Raw genomic sequence first — 15,215 nt, 5'->3', positions numbered from 1 at the left:
TGGGATTTGCTCCAATTCCTTTGGGATTTGATTTAATTGGGTTGTGATTTAATTGCTTTGAGATCGTCTCCAATTCCTTTGGGATCCGATCCAATTGCTTTGGGATTTGATCCAATTCCTTTAGGTTTTGTCTTAATTGCTTTGGGATTTGATTTAATTGCTTTGGGATTTGATTACATGACACTTGGATTTGCTCCAACTCCTTTGGGATTCACTCCAATTCCTTTGGGATCTGCTCCAGTTCCTTTGGTTTTGTCCTAATTACACTGGGATATGATTCAGTGACATTAGGATTTGATTAATTCCTTTGGGATTTGATTTAATTGGGTTTGGGTTTGATTCAATGACACTGGGGTTTGATTAATTCCCTTGGGATTTGATTTAATTGGGTTGGGGTTTGATGTAATTACACTGGGATTCACTCCAATTCCTTTGGGATCTGTTCCAATGCCTTTGGAATTTGCTCTAACGAGTTCCTGCTGGATTCCCCATCACCATTCCCATCAGGATGTTCTCAAGTCACCCCAGTCCTATGGGATCGCTGTGGGAAGTGGAAGATTCCAGGACTCCAGCAGCTCTGCAGTGCTGGTGGGACATGGGAATGGGTGGCATGGAGAAGGTTTGGGATGACCAGGAATGGGCTGGGATGGCCCTTGAAGACCAAGGGATGTGGACACCTTCCACTAAACCAGGTTGCTCCAAGCCCCATCCTCAGAGGAGACAATTCCCATTCCCAACCCCATGTTCCAAGCACAAAGCCACAAGCAAAAGGGTTTATTGGTTGACTCAGCCACAAGCAGCATTCCATGGAAACCAGGAGGTGGGAATAATGTGGTTGGGGGGGGGGGAACGGTGGGATTTGGTTCTGTGGGTCTTGATTTTAAGCTGATTTGGGCTTCCCTTTGTGATCCATTATGGAATGGATCATCCAGGCTCCCAGCTCTACCTGGTGGAGAGCCAGGTCTTCCAAATATCCCTTTTTCCTCCTGAATTTGAGGTTGGATCCAGCATTTTCCATGAGTTTGAGGCCATAGGATCTGCTCCTGTTGACGTCCACCATAGCTCCGTGCCAGTTTTCCTTCTACCATGGAAGAACCTCAACTGGAGACCCCCACGGGTGCCTTTGGAAGCATGGAGCATGGTGAGGGTGGGAAGCGTCTTCTCATGTCAATCCCAGCATGATCTCACCTCTTGCATGGGGTAGACGGGGGCTTCCACTTCCATCCGCACAAGTTTGGAGGCATAGCTGGAAGACAGGGAATATCTTGGAATATCACCTTGGGAAAGGTGGGAAGTTCATCCTCTTCACACACACACACACACCCCTCCCCCCGAAGGTGAGGTTTTGGTCAATGGAACCATTTATCCAGGTTCTTCCTTATGGAAGCTGGACCAAGCTTCATCCATGAGCATGACGGGGGAGCAGGATGGAGGAGAAGGCTTCACTTACCCAAGTCACCTCCTTGGCTTTGGGGCTCAGTCGCTGTGGATGAAACCAAAGAAGCTGGGGGAGCCCATCCTTGGAGGCCACCAAACCCACCCCATTGCTGCCCCACGGAGCTTGGTCCCTGCCCTGGCAAGCCTCAAGCATCTCACCCCATCGAGGTGGGGGGCCACGTCTCCATCGCACTCACCAGCCCACAAAGTCCCTGGCTTTCCAGGCATCGACCACCTCGGCGATGCTCCTCACAAGGCGCCCATCGGGGAGCTTCAGGTCATCCTCGGGGTCCCCATTGAAGTTGCCACAAGGAGCGCAGAGGCGGTTGACCAGGGTGGCCCCAACAGTGAGCGTCACGGCGCCTTTGGGGCTGAAGAGCACGTCCATGCCTGATGCGTGGGAGATGGTGATGTTCCCGTTCGTGGTGCTCAAGGAGATTGCTTTAGAGATGTTGGTTGGGAGATGGGCAGAAAGACCATTGACCTGCAGAGAGGAGAAGGGAGGATCAGGACGAAACAGGGGGTGGGCACCTCAAGAGGAGGAGATGACCCCACTCAACGCCCTCTCGTTGGTCCTCAAGGCTGGTGCATGTCCTTACCCACACCTCCATGTTGGTGTTGATGGTGATGAAGGCCTCCCGGAAGAAGATGAAGATGGCAACAGCAGCAGGGACCTGGTCCTCCCGGCACTCGTTGACCTCCAGCACCACCTTGAACCAGTTGGGTGATTGCTCGTTGCAGAGGGCGGCCACTTTGTAGGTGCCGCTGGTGAGGAGCATCCCCTTGGTGCCATCGAAGGTGGTCAAGGAGGCCCCGGGGCTGAGGTGGCATTGGCCTTGCTGCTTGACACAGAGCTGAGCCCCATCCCGTGTGGAGCAGACATGGTCTTGGGGACACTGGGTGTCCTCACAGACAAGGCCCTGGGACGGGTGGCAAGTGCATCTTGTGGTGCAGTTGTTGGAGGTGATGGTCTCTCCTGCCTGGAAAGGGCAAAATCCATATGGATCAACCATCTCCAGGATTTCCCATCTCCAATGAGGGAGGAGATCCCAAAGGGAGGGAAAAACCAGGAGATGGAAATGATGGAGATGGTGGAGATGGTAGAGGTGGTGGAGATGGTGGAGATGATGGAGATGGTGGAGATGATGGAGAAGGTGGAGATGGTGGGATTCAATGAATTGATTTCCCTTTTCCAAATCCAAACCATGGATTTGGGGGTGTTATCAACTGTGTGGACATGTGGCCTTAAGAGGATTTCATCAAAGATGGACGTCCAAAACCTCTTGCATCATCTTGATGGGACACTGAAGGCTGAGACCCCAACTCGGTTGCTTTGACCCAATGGGACACCCCAGCTCATTGGAGATGGAATCTCCAATCCAGTTGCATCAATGAGATGGGCCAACCCTTCCTCAACCGGAGCCTTGATGGCCGAGCTCACCTTGAAGTACCTTCCCTGGTGCAAGCAGCCACATTGCTCCAAGGACACGCAGGTGTCTCCATCGAAGAGGTACCCATCATCACATTGACACCCCTCAAAGCATGTCCACGTGCATGGGGCCGGCATGGAGAGGCTGGAGCAGGTGAAGTCGCACGTGCGGGTGCAGAGCTCATAGTGACTATGTGGTGGGCAGGACAGAGCTGGGCAAGAAGGAGAAACACCTTTATTGGCACCCAAAACATGACCTGCACCCACTGGGCCGTCCCCAGCAATGTCCTTGGCCACCTCTGATGCCAACAGAAGACATTCAGGCAACCAAACCCTGCTTTGAACACCCAAACGGAAGTGTTCCCGATCACAACCACATCGAGGGACACCCATTTCCCCCTCCTTAGATCCATGGGGATGTTCTGGAGGTGGCGGGATGGAATTCCTCCCTTCTAAGGTGGTAAATGGGTGCTTGAAGCCCAAAACCAGCTTATTTAGGTGGTTTGAAGGGGATTTGGGGGCTGTTTGATGGAGTTTGGGGCGGGTTAAGATTTGAGGTCACTCGTGCGTCCTCTTGGTGTGGCCAGCAACAGAGACCTTGCCTCCAAAGCCACAATGGTCAAACTGTGTGGGTTTTATGGGGGGAAAGCGTGGGGTTTGGAGGAGGACAGGAGCTGGGGTGGCTCCTTGGGGAACTTACGGCAGAAAGTGGGCGCTCTCCATGCTTTGACCTCGGCGCTGGCAGCTTGGCACGCAGCAGCGTAGGCTTGGATGCTGTGGCAGAGGACCTCGGGAGCTCCGGCAGCGGCACAGACATCGTGGAGGCAATGGTTGAAGTACTCCACCGGGCTCACCTTTGGGTGGCAGGAGCTGAAAGGTCCCAGCGGATCCCGGATGATCCCGCAGGATCCACTGCCCGCGTAGGGAGCGACATCGGCGGCGTCGCACATGGGGCAGGCGGTGGCGGTGCAGCCGTCGGTGCAGGTCCCATCGTCCCCGCGGACCTTCCAGGAGGTGACAAAGTCCTCGGTGCTCTGCGCCAAGGAGCCTCCGGGCACCTGGAAGTCATCGCTGGGGTCCCCGTTGTAGTTGCCACCTAAGCCGCACACGTGGCCCTTGTAGGCGGCAGGGATGGTGACCAGGAGGTAGGTGGCCACGTTGTAGAGGAGCCGGATGCCGGCCATGGTCTGGAGGACGATGTTGTTGCCTTCTTGGCCAACCCGTAGCTTCTTGTCCTTGGTGACCAAGGGCAGTGTGTAGCTCTCCCCATCCACCTAATGGGTGGACATGGGGTGAGGAAGGGTTTCCCTGGGGACACGTGGGCCGTATGGACCATGTGGCACCCATCCAACTTACCACAACCTCCCATGGCCGTCCCCTCTCCATGCTGACCGTGTAGCCGTGGATGGAGGTGACCACCTTCTTCATCAAGGCCACGTTGCCCCGGTGGCCCACGTCGTGCTCCAGCAGCACCGAGAAGTCCATCAGCTGCCTCTCCGGCTTGCAGAGCTGCACCAAGACGTAGGTGCAAGAACCAGAGAGGTCGAAGGCTCTTCCGTCGAACGTCACGTAATGGGGGTCTCCGGACACCACCAGGCGCCCGTAACTGGTGGGGTAGCACCCCAAGAGCCCGTCCTGCACCCTGCACTCCTCATGGGCACCGCAGAAGGCCTCTTGGCACTCCACCACCCCATTGGCTTCGCAGCGGCACCTCTCCCGGCACGACGAGAAGAAGACCTCGCCCTTCTTGTAGTAGAGGTCCTGGTGCTCACAGCCGCACTCGGTCACCGGGACGCACTCGTCCCCACTGAGGACAAAGCCCTGGTCGCAGAAGCAGCCCTCGGTGCATGGGGTTGAGTCACAAGCATTGGCGATCCCACGGCACGTGGTGGGGCAGCTGCTCCCGCAGAGCTCGTAGTGGGAATGCCGAGGGCAGGAAGGGCCTGGGAGGGGAAGGAGAAGAAGGATGAAGGCGTTGGAAGCAGCAGGATGAGCAGGCCCGTGGAGGGGGTGTTGAGCAGCCCACGGGTTTGGTGGTGGAGCATTGCTGTGGATACAGGGATGGGTTTGGGATTCCCATTCCTGGAAGGATCTGGAGGACAATAGGGATGGAGGAAGGAAGGAATGTTGCTTTGGAAGCTTCCAGCCTCAACCTTTGGTCTTGGAGCTAAGGAGGGGGAAGAGAAGCCCATTCCATCACAAGGAGATGTTGGCTATGGGACAAACCAACCCAACTTGAGAAGCTTTTGGGGGCTTCCATTGGCTTTAAGCAAAGCCCCAGTGGGTTTGGTTGCCCTCCAAACCTTCATTCCCCGGCCAGGAAGGATGGAGAACCTCCTTCTGACCCCACTCACCACAGAAGGTCGACGTCCTCCATGGCTCCACGTTGACTCCTTGGCTTTGACACTCGGTCACGTAGGCAGCAATGGCTTTACACACGGTGTCCCGGTGGCCTTTGTAGTGACAGGCATCAAAGGCACAATCCTCCAGGAAGGCCATTGGGTTGACCACACCATGACAAGCCCTGAATGGCCCTTCCACCTTGGCGATGACCCCGCAATACCCATCCCCAAGGTAGGGCTCCTTCTCCTCTTGGGTGCACGTTGGGCAATCCCCTTCGCAACCAGAGGAGCAACCAGGGACATCTCCGACCTTCCAGCTGTTAGCCAAGTGGACCTCATCGGTGGCCCGTTGGCCATCGCTGGTCACAAAGTCATCGTTGGGGTCTCCATTGGCGTTGCCACAGAGGCCGCAGACGGCACCAGCGTAGGCCTCAGGGAGGAGGACACGGGCATAGCTGTACCAGTCAAAGCTCACCCTTAGACCAAAGGCCGTGCGGGCAAAGCCATGGACACCACTGTGGTAGAGCTCGAACTGGTCCTTCTTGGTGAATGGGAGCTCCACGAAGGCACCATTGACCTGGGGAGGTGGTTGGAGAAGGTTGGTGGTGGGCCTAAGCTCATGCAACCTGTCTGAGATAGGGGTGGTTGCATAGGTTTGGGTTGGAAGGGGCCTTGGAGACCACCTAAGGACATGGGCACCTTCCACTAGACCAGGTTGCTCCCATTCACCTGGCCAGGTTCATCCAAACCTTCTCAGTTCAACCCATTCCAATGTCCCACCACCCTCCTAGTGGAAAACTTCCTTAGATCCCATTTACCAGCTTCCCTCTTCCATTTGGAAGCTGTTTCTCCTCATCCCATCCCTCCACCTCCTTGTCCAAAGCCCCTTCCCAGCTTTCCTGTAGCCCCTTTAGGTCTTGGAAGTCCTTTTGGGAGAGGTTTCCTGCTCCAATTCCACCCAAGCTGGGGCTAAGCAAAGCTTTCTGCGTGGAGAACTTCCAATTCAAACCCCAATCACTTGGGATTTGGGTGGTTTTCTGTAAGCCAGGAAGAGCTTCCAGCCAAATCCAAGTGAGTCAAGACCTAGGGAAGGCTGTGAAACACTTTCCATGGATGCAATTCCCAAGAACATTGAGCTTGCTCAAGAGCTGGATGTTTTCCAGGTGGAGGCTTCACTATTCAATGGGAAAACATTGTTCCAAGAGGAAAAACAAGGGAAAAGCTGTTCCCAGCCATGATGAGGTACACTTTGGCCAGGAGAAGGTGAGAATGGAACCGTTCCCATAGGAACTGAGTCACTTTGCAGCTGGAGAAAGGGAATGGTACACTCCAAAGGCCATAGGGGAGTGGAGAGCCAAGAAGGACGATGGGATATGGGATGGGTTTTGATGGAAAAATGAGGCAAAAAGGGGGTTCGGGGGCAGGAAATAAGCACTTTCCATGCAGGTTGAACGTGGGTTTGGCGGCCACCTACCATGACCTTGCGTGGATGCTCCTGGCTCATGGTGATGACGTTGCCATAGACCTCCAGGGTGAGGGTCTTGGTGAAGGACACAGCTTTGCTGCCCCGGTTGTTGTTCTCCACCTTGACGGTGAATGGGACCAGTTCAGGGTCCCTTTGGGCGCAGAGGGCGGCAAACTGGTAGATGCAGGTCCCTTGGAAGTCGTATCTCAACCCATCGAAGGTGGTGTAGTGAGGGTCACCCGTGCCAATGCACGTGAGGTGCTTCATGACCTGGCACCTTGGGACGCCATTGACCACCGCACACTTCTCATGGGCTTTACACCCCCTCTTCCTACAGGTCACTTGGCCACCATTGCACCTACACCAGTTTTGGCACGTCCCATCGTCCCAAAACTCCTCTAGGGCCTTGTAGGAGCGCCCGTTGTGGATGCAAGGGCAGGTCTGCATTGGGACACACGTGCGGTTGTGGAGGACGAAGCCCTCGTTGCAATGGCACCCCGGGGTGCAGGGTTCAGTGCAGGAGGTGGGACCTCTGGGGTGGGTGCAGGTGGCAGGACACCCTGTCCCACAGGCCTCGAAGTGGCTGTTTTGGGGGCATCTTTGAGCTGTCGGGGTGAGAGTTGAGAAGAAGACTTCAAACAAAGCATGAACTAAGGAGGGAGAGGGACAACACTGGGGATGCTGGCTCAGATGACACCTACAAGTGAGCCCAAGCCCAGGAGATGTCCCTCAAGGTAGTCCTACATAGATGATGGGTGCTGCAGAGCTGAAGGTGTATTATGGGGTGGTTTGGCATGGAAAGAGCAACCCGACCCTTCATTGATGATGGTTGACATCAACTTGGTTGACACTTCCAAGCATCAACTCAACGGGTTGGGCTTGAATCCCCATGAGCAGATCTCCCCTCCAACGGTTGCAGACCCCCATAGGAACTCACCACATGTGTCCTGCAGCATCTCCTGGCCTTCACAATCATCTTGGCAGGAGGCATCTCGCCAGCTTTCAGCCCAGTCCTCCATGGTAGCAGCTTGGGTGCCATCAGAAAGGGTCATCTCATCCTCAGTGTCCTCATTGAAGTTGCCACAGAGGCCACAGGTAGCCCCGAAGTAGCTGCTGGGCACGGCCACCATTATGGCCCAATCTTCGTCATAAGTCACCTGCAGCCCAAAGGCTGTTTGGAGCATGGGCCTCCCTTCGTTTTGGGAGATCTGGATCTTCCCAGCTTCCAATGTGGTTGGCACATTGATGGGCTTCTTGTTGACCTTGGAGGAAAGGAAAAGGAGAAGGTTGGTTGGGCATCTCTGAGCCTAAAACCCCATTTCGTGGTGGATTTATGGCATTAAACCTGCCTTTTCCTTGATTCTAACCCAAAAGTGGCCGTGGTTTGGTTGGAGACACCTCTGAGGGCATCTCAGTGAGGTTCCTAACACCCTTCCCTTCACCCCTATGTCCCAGTTCTCCATGGTTTTGGTAGTTCTCCTTAGGTTCTGATGCCAGCCTCACCCACCACCGTGTTTTACCCTCTTCCACTTGGCTTTGCCCACGGAATACCACTTCCAAGACCTGGAAGAACCCACCTGGATTTTACCTCCTTCCCCTACATGGATGGAGATGTTGGAACCATACACATAGACCTTGGTCAACCACTCCTTGACGTTGCCTTCACTCTTCTTCTCTTCCACAACGAAAGGCACCAAGGTGGGATCGTTGCCACAGGACTTGGCAATGGTGTAGGTGCAACCACCACGGATGTCCATGGTCATCCCATCAAAGGTGTGGTACTGCAAGGCCTGTGAGCCCATGCAGGTGCCCATGTAGTCATGGATGCAGGTGGCCACCCCCTTCTCCAACTTGCAGGTCTCCTTTGTGCGGCACTTCAGGAGCCGGCAGGGATCTAGAAGGAACCACACATGGAATGGTCCATGGGGAGAGGGACAGGGACAGCATCACCATCACCATCACCACAGGTGGTCAACCAGCACCTCCAGGGCTTGGGCTTGACCATATGGGTTGACCACTTGTGGCCACCATCACCATAGGTGGTCAACCAGCACCTTCAGGGCTTGGGCTTGACCATACGGGTTGACCACTTGGGGCCACCATCACCATAGGTGGTCAACCGGCACCTCCAGGGCTTGGGCTTGACCATATGGCTTGACCACTTGAGGCTCCTTCCATTGATAGACCATTAACCTACGGAGCATTCATGGATCATAACCTATCTCAGGTGGGTTTGGCCACCTAAAGGAAGCAGAGAGGAGGTGAAGAAGGTGGCCATGGGACACTCACCACTGTCACAAACAGCCGCCGACCCGTAGGCTTTCTGCTCCCGGATGCCCACACTCAGCAACCCGAAGGGGGACACCTCATTCTCCACCGTATGGACCGAGAACTGGCTGCCCAAGCTCTGCTCAGCCCAGGAGTAGTCGGTCCCTGGGACCTTCTTCCACATGATGTTCCTCAAGGGGCTCTTGTTGAGCATCATTGAGGACGTCTCCGAGGTCTTGGCTATGAGCAGGGCGTAGTTCTCATACCCATCCAGAGCGATGACGCTGTAGGAGTGACAGTAGCTGGAGACATCTGGGATGGTCATGAAGAAGGGGTCATAAGAGATGGACTCCTTGGTACCTCCATCGGCAAAGAAGATGACCTGGATGCCAGCACTGGCCGACAGGTACAAGGTGTTAAAGGCTTGGAGACCGTAGAGCGTTGACCTGCTTGGCCGTAGCTCCCGGACCTCTTTGGAGACCCCGTGTTGAGACTCCACACGGGTCTTCTGTGAGGTGGACACGTAGATGATGTCTGCTTGGGTCTCAAAGGGCAATGGGGGCACAATGAAGGTGGTTCCCCAGCTAGAAACGGGTTGGAGCTGCTCCACCAAATGGTCGCATTGGGTGAACCTGGCCAAGCAAGTGTGACCGGTGAAGACAGCCACAGGTTTATGGGCCATGATCCTGGTGCCGGACATATCAGATGGGCTTTGGAGTTGGGCTGCTTGGAAAGGCTCCAGTTTGATGGCAAGAACTGAGCCCCGAGGGTATGTCCGGCCTTGGTAGGTCACGGTGGCTTTGAGGTGGATGTCAACCACGGTGGCTTCATCCCAAGAGACCACCACGAACTCCCCGTAGCGGTCGGTGCCCACGTTGGGGGTCACAACGTGGTACTCGGTGCCCCAAGCGTGCACCGGGTGCACCGCGGTGGAGTCCACCGAGGTGGGCTTCTCGTTGACCATGACCAAGGAGACGGCGTTGGTGGCCTTCACCACCACGGTGTTGTCGAAGGCTTTGCTCCCAACCATCTCGGCTTGGGGGGGGATCTTCACCAGGATGGTTTGGCCCGTGGTGGCCTGCACCGTCATCCTCAAACCCGGCCTCTTCATGGAGATGGTGACGGAGGTAAAGGGGGAGTAACCGGTGAGGAGCAGCTTGAAGTCGCTGTTGAGGGTCTGCTGCAGCCCGTTCTGCATGAAGGCCACCACGAAGTCTTCGCCAAGGTGAGGTGGGGTGGAGGCAGAGGCGCTGAGCAACCAAAGCAGCCCTGCAAGAGGAGAATTGGCCCTTGGGGTCTTCATCACCCGTAAGGGCAAGGGTGGGGAATGGGGCTCAAGGTGGGCTTGAGGTGGACAATTGATCTTTGACTGGCTTTGATTTGATGGGTAATTGATTTGATGGGCTTTGGTTCGATGGACATTGATTTGATGGCTATTGATCTGATGGACACTGACCTGATGGACATTGATCTGGTGGGCATTGATCTGATGGACCTTGACCCATTGGGCATTGATCTGATGGGCATTGATCTGATGGACATTGATCTGATGGACACTGACCTGATGGACATTGATCTGGTGGGCATTGATCTGATGGACCTTGACCCATTGGGCATTGATCTGATGGGCATTGACCTGATGGACATTGACCCAATGAGCATTGATCATTGAACTCACCCCAGAGCATGCTGGTGCAGCCCCTCAGGACATCACCTTCACCCCTGGCCATGGTTCTGCTGCTGCAGAAGAGGAGAAAATGGTCAAATCCTTTGTTTTATACCCAAAATGGGACTTCTCTTTGCCCTAAGGCTTGAGGTTCTGATCCTGGCTGTGGTGGCACATGTGGACTCGTCCCCATGTGGCTGCTTCCCTTTTCCCTTGCTTATTTTGCCCATTTTTTCCCTCTTTCCCCCCAGTTCCCCCTTTCTTCTCCCATTCCCACTTTTTCCTTTTCCTCCCTATTTTCCCCTTTTCCTTCCCTTCTTCCCCCTTTCCCCTTCCCCCTTTATCCCTTTCCTCCCCTTCTTCCCCTATTTTCCCCTCTCTTTTCCCCTTTTCCCACCCTATTCCCTCCCCTCCATTCCCTTCTTCTCTCTTTTCCCTTTCATCCCCTTTCCTCCCCTTTTCCCCTCATCTTCCCTTCCCTTTCCCCCTTTTCCCACCCTATTCCCTCCCTCCCTTTCCCCTTCCCTCTCCTTCTTCCCCCTTTCCCCCTTCATCCCTTTCCTCCTCTTTTCCCCCCTCTTTTCCCTTCCCTTCCCTTTCCCACCCCATTCCCTTTCCTCCCCCTTTTCTCTTCCCTTTTTCCCCTTTTTCCCCCTTTTTCCCCCCTTTCCCCCCCCCCCAATCCCTTCCCAAGCAGCCAATTCCAGCCACAATCAGGGCTCTCTGTGTGGGGCTGTGGAATACTTAAGGAATTTCCTGGCTCCATTCCCGTCCTTTCACCCATCGCCGCCAAATCCCTCCCGGTTTTAACCCCATCTGGAGCTTTACCTTGCTTCCAGCCCCAAAATCCACCGCCTTAGCCCCAAATCCCGATCCCGGCTCCCCTTTCAGCCCTCCTGCTCTTCCTTGGATTCACGTTTTGGGATCTGATATCCCTCTAAGCCGGGACAAACACCAAGGACCCCCAGGGACCGACCCACCCACCCGCTGCCTTGACATCACTTTTGGCTGCCAGAATGGGTTAAAAAAGCTGGGGTTTGGTTCAAACCCACCCGAGGCAGCAGCCAAGGGCTAAAAAGCAGCGGAATTCCCGGAATTCCTATATAGGGATTGAAGGGGGGGGGGGGTCCTGGATGGGTTGGAATGGTCCAAAATCACAAGGGGAGGGGGGGAGATCGGGGGGGGTTTGATGCTAAAATGAGGCTGAAAAGGGGGAAAAAGGGGTGGGATATTCCCAAATTATCCCATTTGAAATGGGGGGGGGGGGGGGGGGTTGGGGTTGTTTGTAGGTTGTATGTGACATGCTGGGGGGGTTGCATGTTGCAGGCATGTTGGAGCGTGTTGTGGATGCAACATATGGGGGCTATATGTAAAACCCCACTTTTGGGGGTTAAAAAGTTCCATTTTAGGGGAAAAAAACTCCCAGTTTGGGGGATTTTGGGTATGTTTTTCCTGGAATATGTGGATTTTCCCCTTCAAATGAGTCATTTTGGCACCAAAAATAACCCTTAAATTTGGGTGCAAAAAAGGTGAAAAATCAGAAATTTGAGCACAAAGAAGGAGGAAAATCATCAATTTGAGCATAAAGAAAGGGGAAAATCAGGGATTTGAGCACAAAATGGCCCAAAATGGGTTATTTCCACCCACGTTGTCCAGCTCCCCCCCAGATCCCATGGCCACAAGTTGGAAGTGATGAGGACCCAGGAGCCACCGTGTCCCGAACGGAGTTTTATTGCTCTAGTGGAGGTTGATGCATCCCATTGCGTCACCTTCATCCTATGCATGGTGGGGACACCAAAGGGTTCCTCTGGCCCAATGGATTTGATGGAGCTGTTGGAAGAAACCAAGACCTCAAGAGGAGGAAAATTGTCTCAATTGTCCCTTTTTCCCAGGTTTTGACCCCAAAACCCACCTTACAACCAGCAGTTGTTGCTCTTGGAGACCTTGGGCACCTCAGTAGGCACCCCGGTCACCTTGAAGTCATCCACTTGGAAGACCCATCGCCCTGGGACGTTGACATTGGAGGTCTTGGTGATGTTGATGATGGCTTCCGTTTGGGAGCCAGGGATGTTGTAGAAGTTGGTGTCATCTCCACTGTTGAAGCCAGCCTGGAAAGGAGGCCAAAAAGGGAGGTGAATCCCACCCATGGCATGGGACAGCCTCCTGTTGGTGGTGGTGGCCCAGTACATGTTATGGGGCACCTCCAGTCTCCATTGGACCTGGTGGGGTCACCCAGAAACCTCATGGGCCAACCTATTTGGGCATTGTCCTCTACAAGGATGGGTCAAAGATGGCATCGACCTTCTCCCCCATTCCCAACCCCATCCCATGTCCTCCTCCTTTCCCAACATACATGGGCTGGAGTCCCACCAAGCCCCGTTTCAGGGTCCCCATCGCTTGCTGCCCCTGTAGTCCATTGGATATCCCAGTAGTTGAGGATGATGAAGGACCTCTTGGTGTCGGTGGTGAGGATGGCTTGGAAGGTGTTGCCCTGCAGAAAGGAAGGGGGAGATGGACACCAGACGTGGTGGGATGAGGAGATAGGGATGGGGTTTAGCTCTGAGGGGTGCTAAGGAAGTTCTCTTGGTGAGGAATGGGGCATCCAAGCTGGTTCTTTTGGTGTCTACCAGCAGATGGGTTCCACCACAGCTTCTTTCCTATGGGGGTGAGGTCAATACATGGGTCTCATCTGCCCTTCAAGTCATACCTGTGGACCTTACCTTGTTGGTGGTAGAGCCATAGTAGGCCACATGGTCCCAAGTGGCCACCAGAGCCCATGTGGCCGTGTAGGGGATGGTGGGGAAGTACTGGTTGATGTCGTTGGTGATGAGGGCCAGCAGTGCTGGGTCAGTGGTCTGTCGGTAGAAGACATCTCCTCCAAGCACGTTGTCCACATCTGCCCAGTATGGGGCCACAAAGGGGCGTCCATCAGCCAACGGAAAGGGGTCTGGGGTGTATTGGTTGACCCGAGTGTCAAAGGAGATCACCCCGTTGTTGTTGACCTGGAGAAGACATCAGGTCAACCCCAACCTCCATTGGAGCCCCACCACCACCTTGGCTATGGTAGCATGGAGCTGGGATCCAGATGTGCTCTTGCCATTGTCCTCTGCATCTCCGTGACCATGCCTGAGGGCACCATTGCTCCATCCCTAAATGTGGCCTCCTCTATGGGAGAAGGTCTTCTCCTAAGACCCACCAGCCATAGGAGGACACTTGGATACACCAGAAATGGGACCAAATGGGGGGCAAAGGGATGAAATGGAGCAGAAGGAAAGGTGGGAATGGGAAAATGAAAGGTCTTCATGGAAGGGGTGAGATCTTGACTCACGTACATAGAGGGTTTGGTGCTCCTGGCCATAGAAGGTGAAGGGCACAGTGAGGGTGACCTCTGATGTCCCATCATCCAGTTTGGGGTTCTTCTGGTCTTGTTGCTCCAGACCATAGGGGTAGAGCAGAGATGCTGGAGGAACACAGAGGTTGAGCTATTGATGGACATCCCAAACCCATCCCATGGACTTTGGGGTGCAACCCACCAGCTTGGTCTTAAATGGGGCCTGAGCTCCATGTGGGGTTGACCAAGTGGGTCAGATGGGGTTGACTTCTCCATGGTGGCCAAAGATTGGGGTGCAAGTGGGGTAGACACGGATTTGAGGGCAAGAAGAGGACCCCCAACGTCCGTATTCCCATTTGGAAGCTCCTTTCCCATCCCACGTCCCAAAATGAAGCAGAAACAAGCCCATTTTGGGTGGAAAAGCCCATCTTTGAATGGTGTGAGGACCCACCTTTGTCTTCTGCTGCTTGGACGCTCCCCACAGCTCCTGGAGAAGACATGGAAGGGAAAGAGGAGCAACCATCACCTAGGACTGGAGCATCCTCAGCAGATGTCTCCTTCCAACCTACCTAAGAGCAGGAGCAGGACATGGAATGAGGCCTTCATCCCAACAGCTCCAAAATGAGGGGCTTCTCCAATGGGAGGGTGAGGAACAGCTTCCGACTGGAAAAGAGAAGAGTTGGATGGGATCGAAGGAAGTTTTTCACCAGGAGGGTGGTGGGACATCAGAATGGGTTGACTGGAGAAGGTTTGGAAGGGTTCAAGGCCAGGTTGGATGGGGCTTGGTCCATGTCCCTTGGTTGGAACTGGATGAGCTTCAAGGCCCTTCTAAGCTGAACCCGTTCCATAATTCCATGAAATATCCCATTTCCCAAGGGAATTTCATTTCAGCCCAATTCCTGCTATTTGAAGCCATAGGGAGAAGGAGGGTCCGCTCCAACCCTTGGAATTCCAAGGGAGAAGATGGAAATCAAATGTCCTACCTGGCTGTCCTTGCTGTGGCTTGATGTCCCAAGGGAAAGAAGGGAAGTGGAGCTCAGACAGCAAGAAATGGGTTTGGGGTCACATCCTGTCCCTTCTTTTAACCTGAAGATCTCCAGGACCCATCCCACCATGAGGAAAACCCATCCCACCATGAGGAAAACCCATCCCACCATGAGGAAACCCATCCCACCATGAGGGAAACCCATCCCACCATGAGGAAAACCCATCCCACCATGAGGAAAACCCATCCCACCATGAGGAAAACCCATCCCACCATGAGGAAACCCATCCCA

General features: G+C 54.4%; 2 protein-coding genes across 4 annotated transcripts; both read right to left on the bottom strand.

Moving 5' to 3' along the window:
* Window positions 1–843: 843 nt before the first annotated feature.
* LOC134171674 (IgGFc-binding protein-like) lies at window positions 844–11,471 on the bottom strand. Its single transcript, XM_062634132.1, has 13 exons — window positions 11,436–11,471; window positions 10,620–10,681; window positions 8,963–10,210; window positions 8,251–8,567; window positions 7,611–7,935; window positions 6,683–7,278; window positions 5,221–5,785; window positions 4,223–4,809; window positions 3,567–4,140; window positions 2,879–3,078; window positions 2,037–2,417; window positions 1,635–1,921; window positions 844–1,246 (listed from the first exon to the last, which is right to left on the bottom strand). The coding sequence occupies exons 2-13, from the start codon at window positions 10,669–10,671 to the stop codon at window positions 1,168–1,170; spliced, it is 5,211 nt and encodes a 1,736-aa protein (XP_062490116.1). The 5' UTR covers window positions 10,672–10,681; window positions 11,436–11,471; the 3' UTR covers window positions 844–1,167.
* An 844-nt stretch (window positions 11,472–12,315) lies between these two features.
* Window positions 12,316–15,075, bottom strand: LOC134171675 (sushi, nidogen and EGF-like domain-containing protein 1). 3 transcript variants are annotated; one of them, XM_062634133.1, is made up of 8 exons: window positions 14,922–15,075; window positions 14,508–14,601; window positions 14,390–14,425; window positions 13,940–14,067; window positions 13,328–13,609; window positions 12,961–13,098; window positions 12,520–12,715; window positions 12,316–12,437 (listed from the first exon to the last, which is right to left on the bottom strand). In XM_062634133.1, the coding sequence occupies exons 1-7, from the start codon at window positions 15,072–15,074 to the stop codon at window positions 12,521–12,523; spliced, it is 1,026 nt and encodes a 341-aa protein (XP_062490117.1). In that variant the 5' UTR covers window position 15,075; the 3' UTR covers window positions 12,316–12,437; window position 12,520. The 3 variants fall into 3 exon arrangements, with proteins under 3 accessions (XP_062490117.1, XP_062490118.1, XP_062490119.1); XM_062634134.1 differs by having other exon boundaries at window positions 14,508–14,677; window positions 14,922–15,055; XM_062634135.1 differs by lacking the exon at window positions 14,508–14,601 and having other exon boundaries at window positions 14,390–14,503; window positions 14,922–14,964.
* Between the last annotated feature and the right edge of the window lie 140 nt (window positions 15,076–15,215).

The sequence above is a fragment of the Pezoporus occidentalis genome, unplaced genomic scaffold, assembly GCF_034315485.1.
Source record: "Pezoporus occidentalis ecotype Australia unplaced genomic scaffold, CSIRO_AGI_Poc_V1 ctg415, whole genome shotgun sequence".
NCBI lineage: Eukaryota > Metazoa > Chordata > Aves > Psittaciformes > Psittacidae > Pezoporus > Pezoporus occidentalis.
Note: the sequence above shows the minus strand (reverse complement) of the source record. Positions and strands in the feature narration are given on the sequence as shown.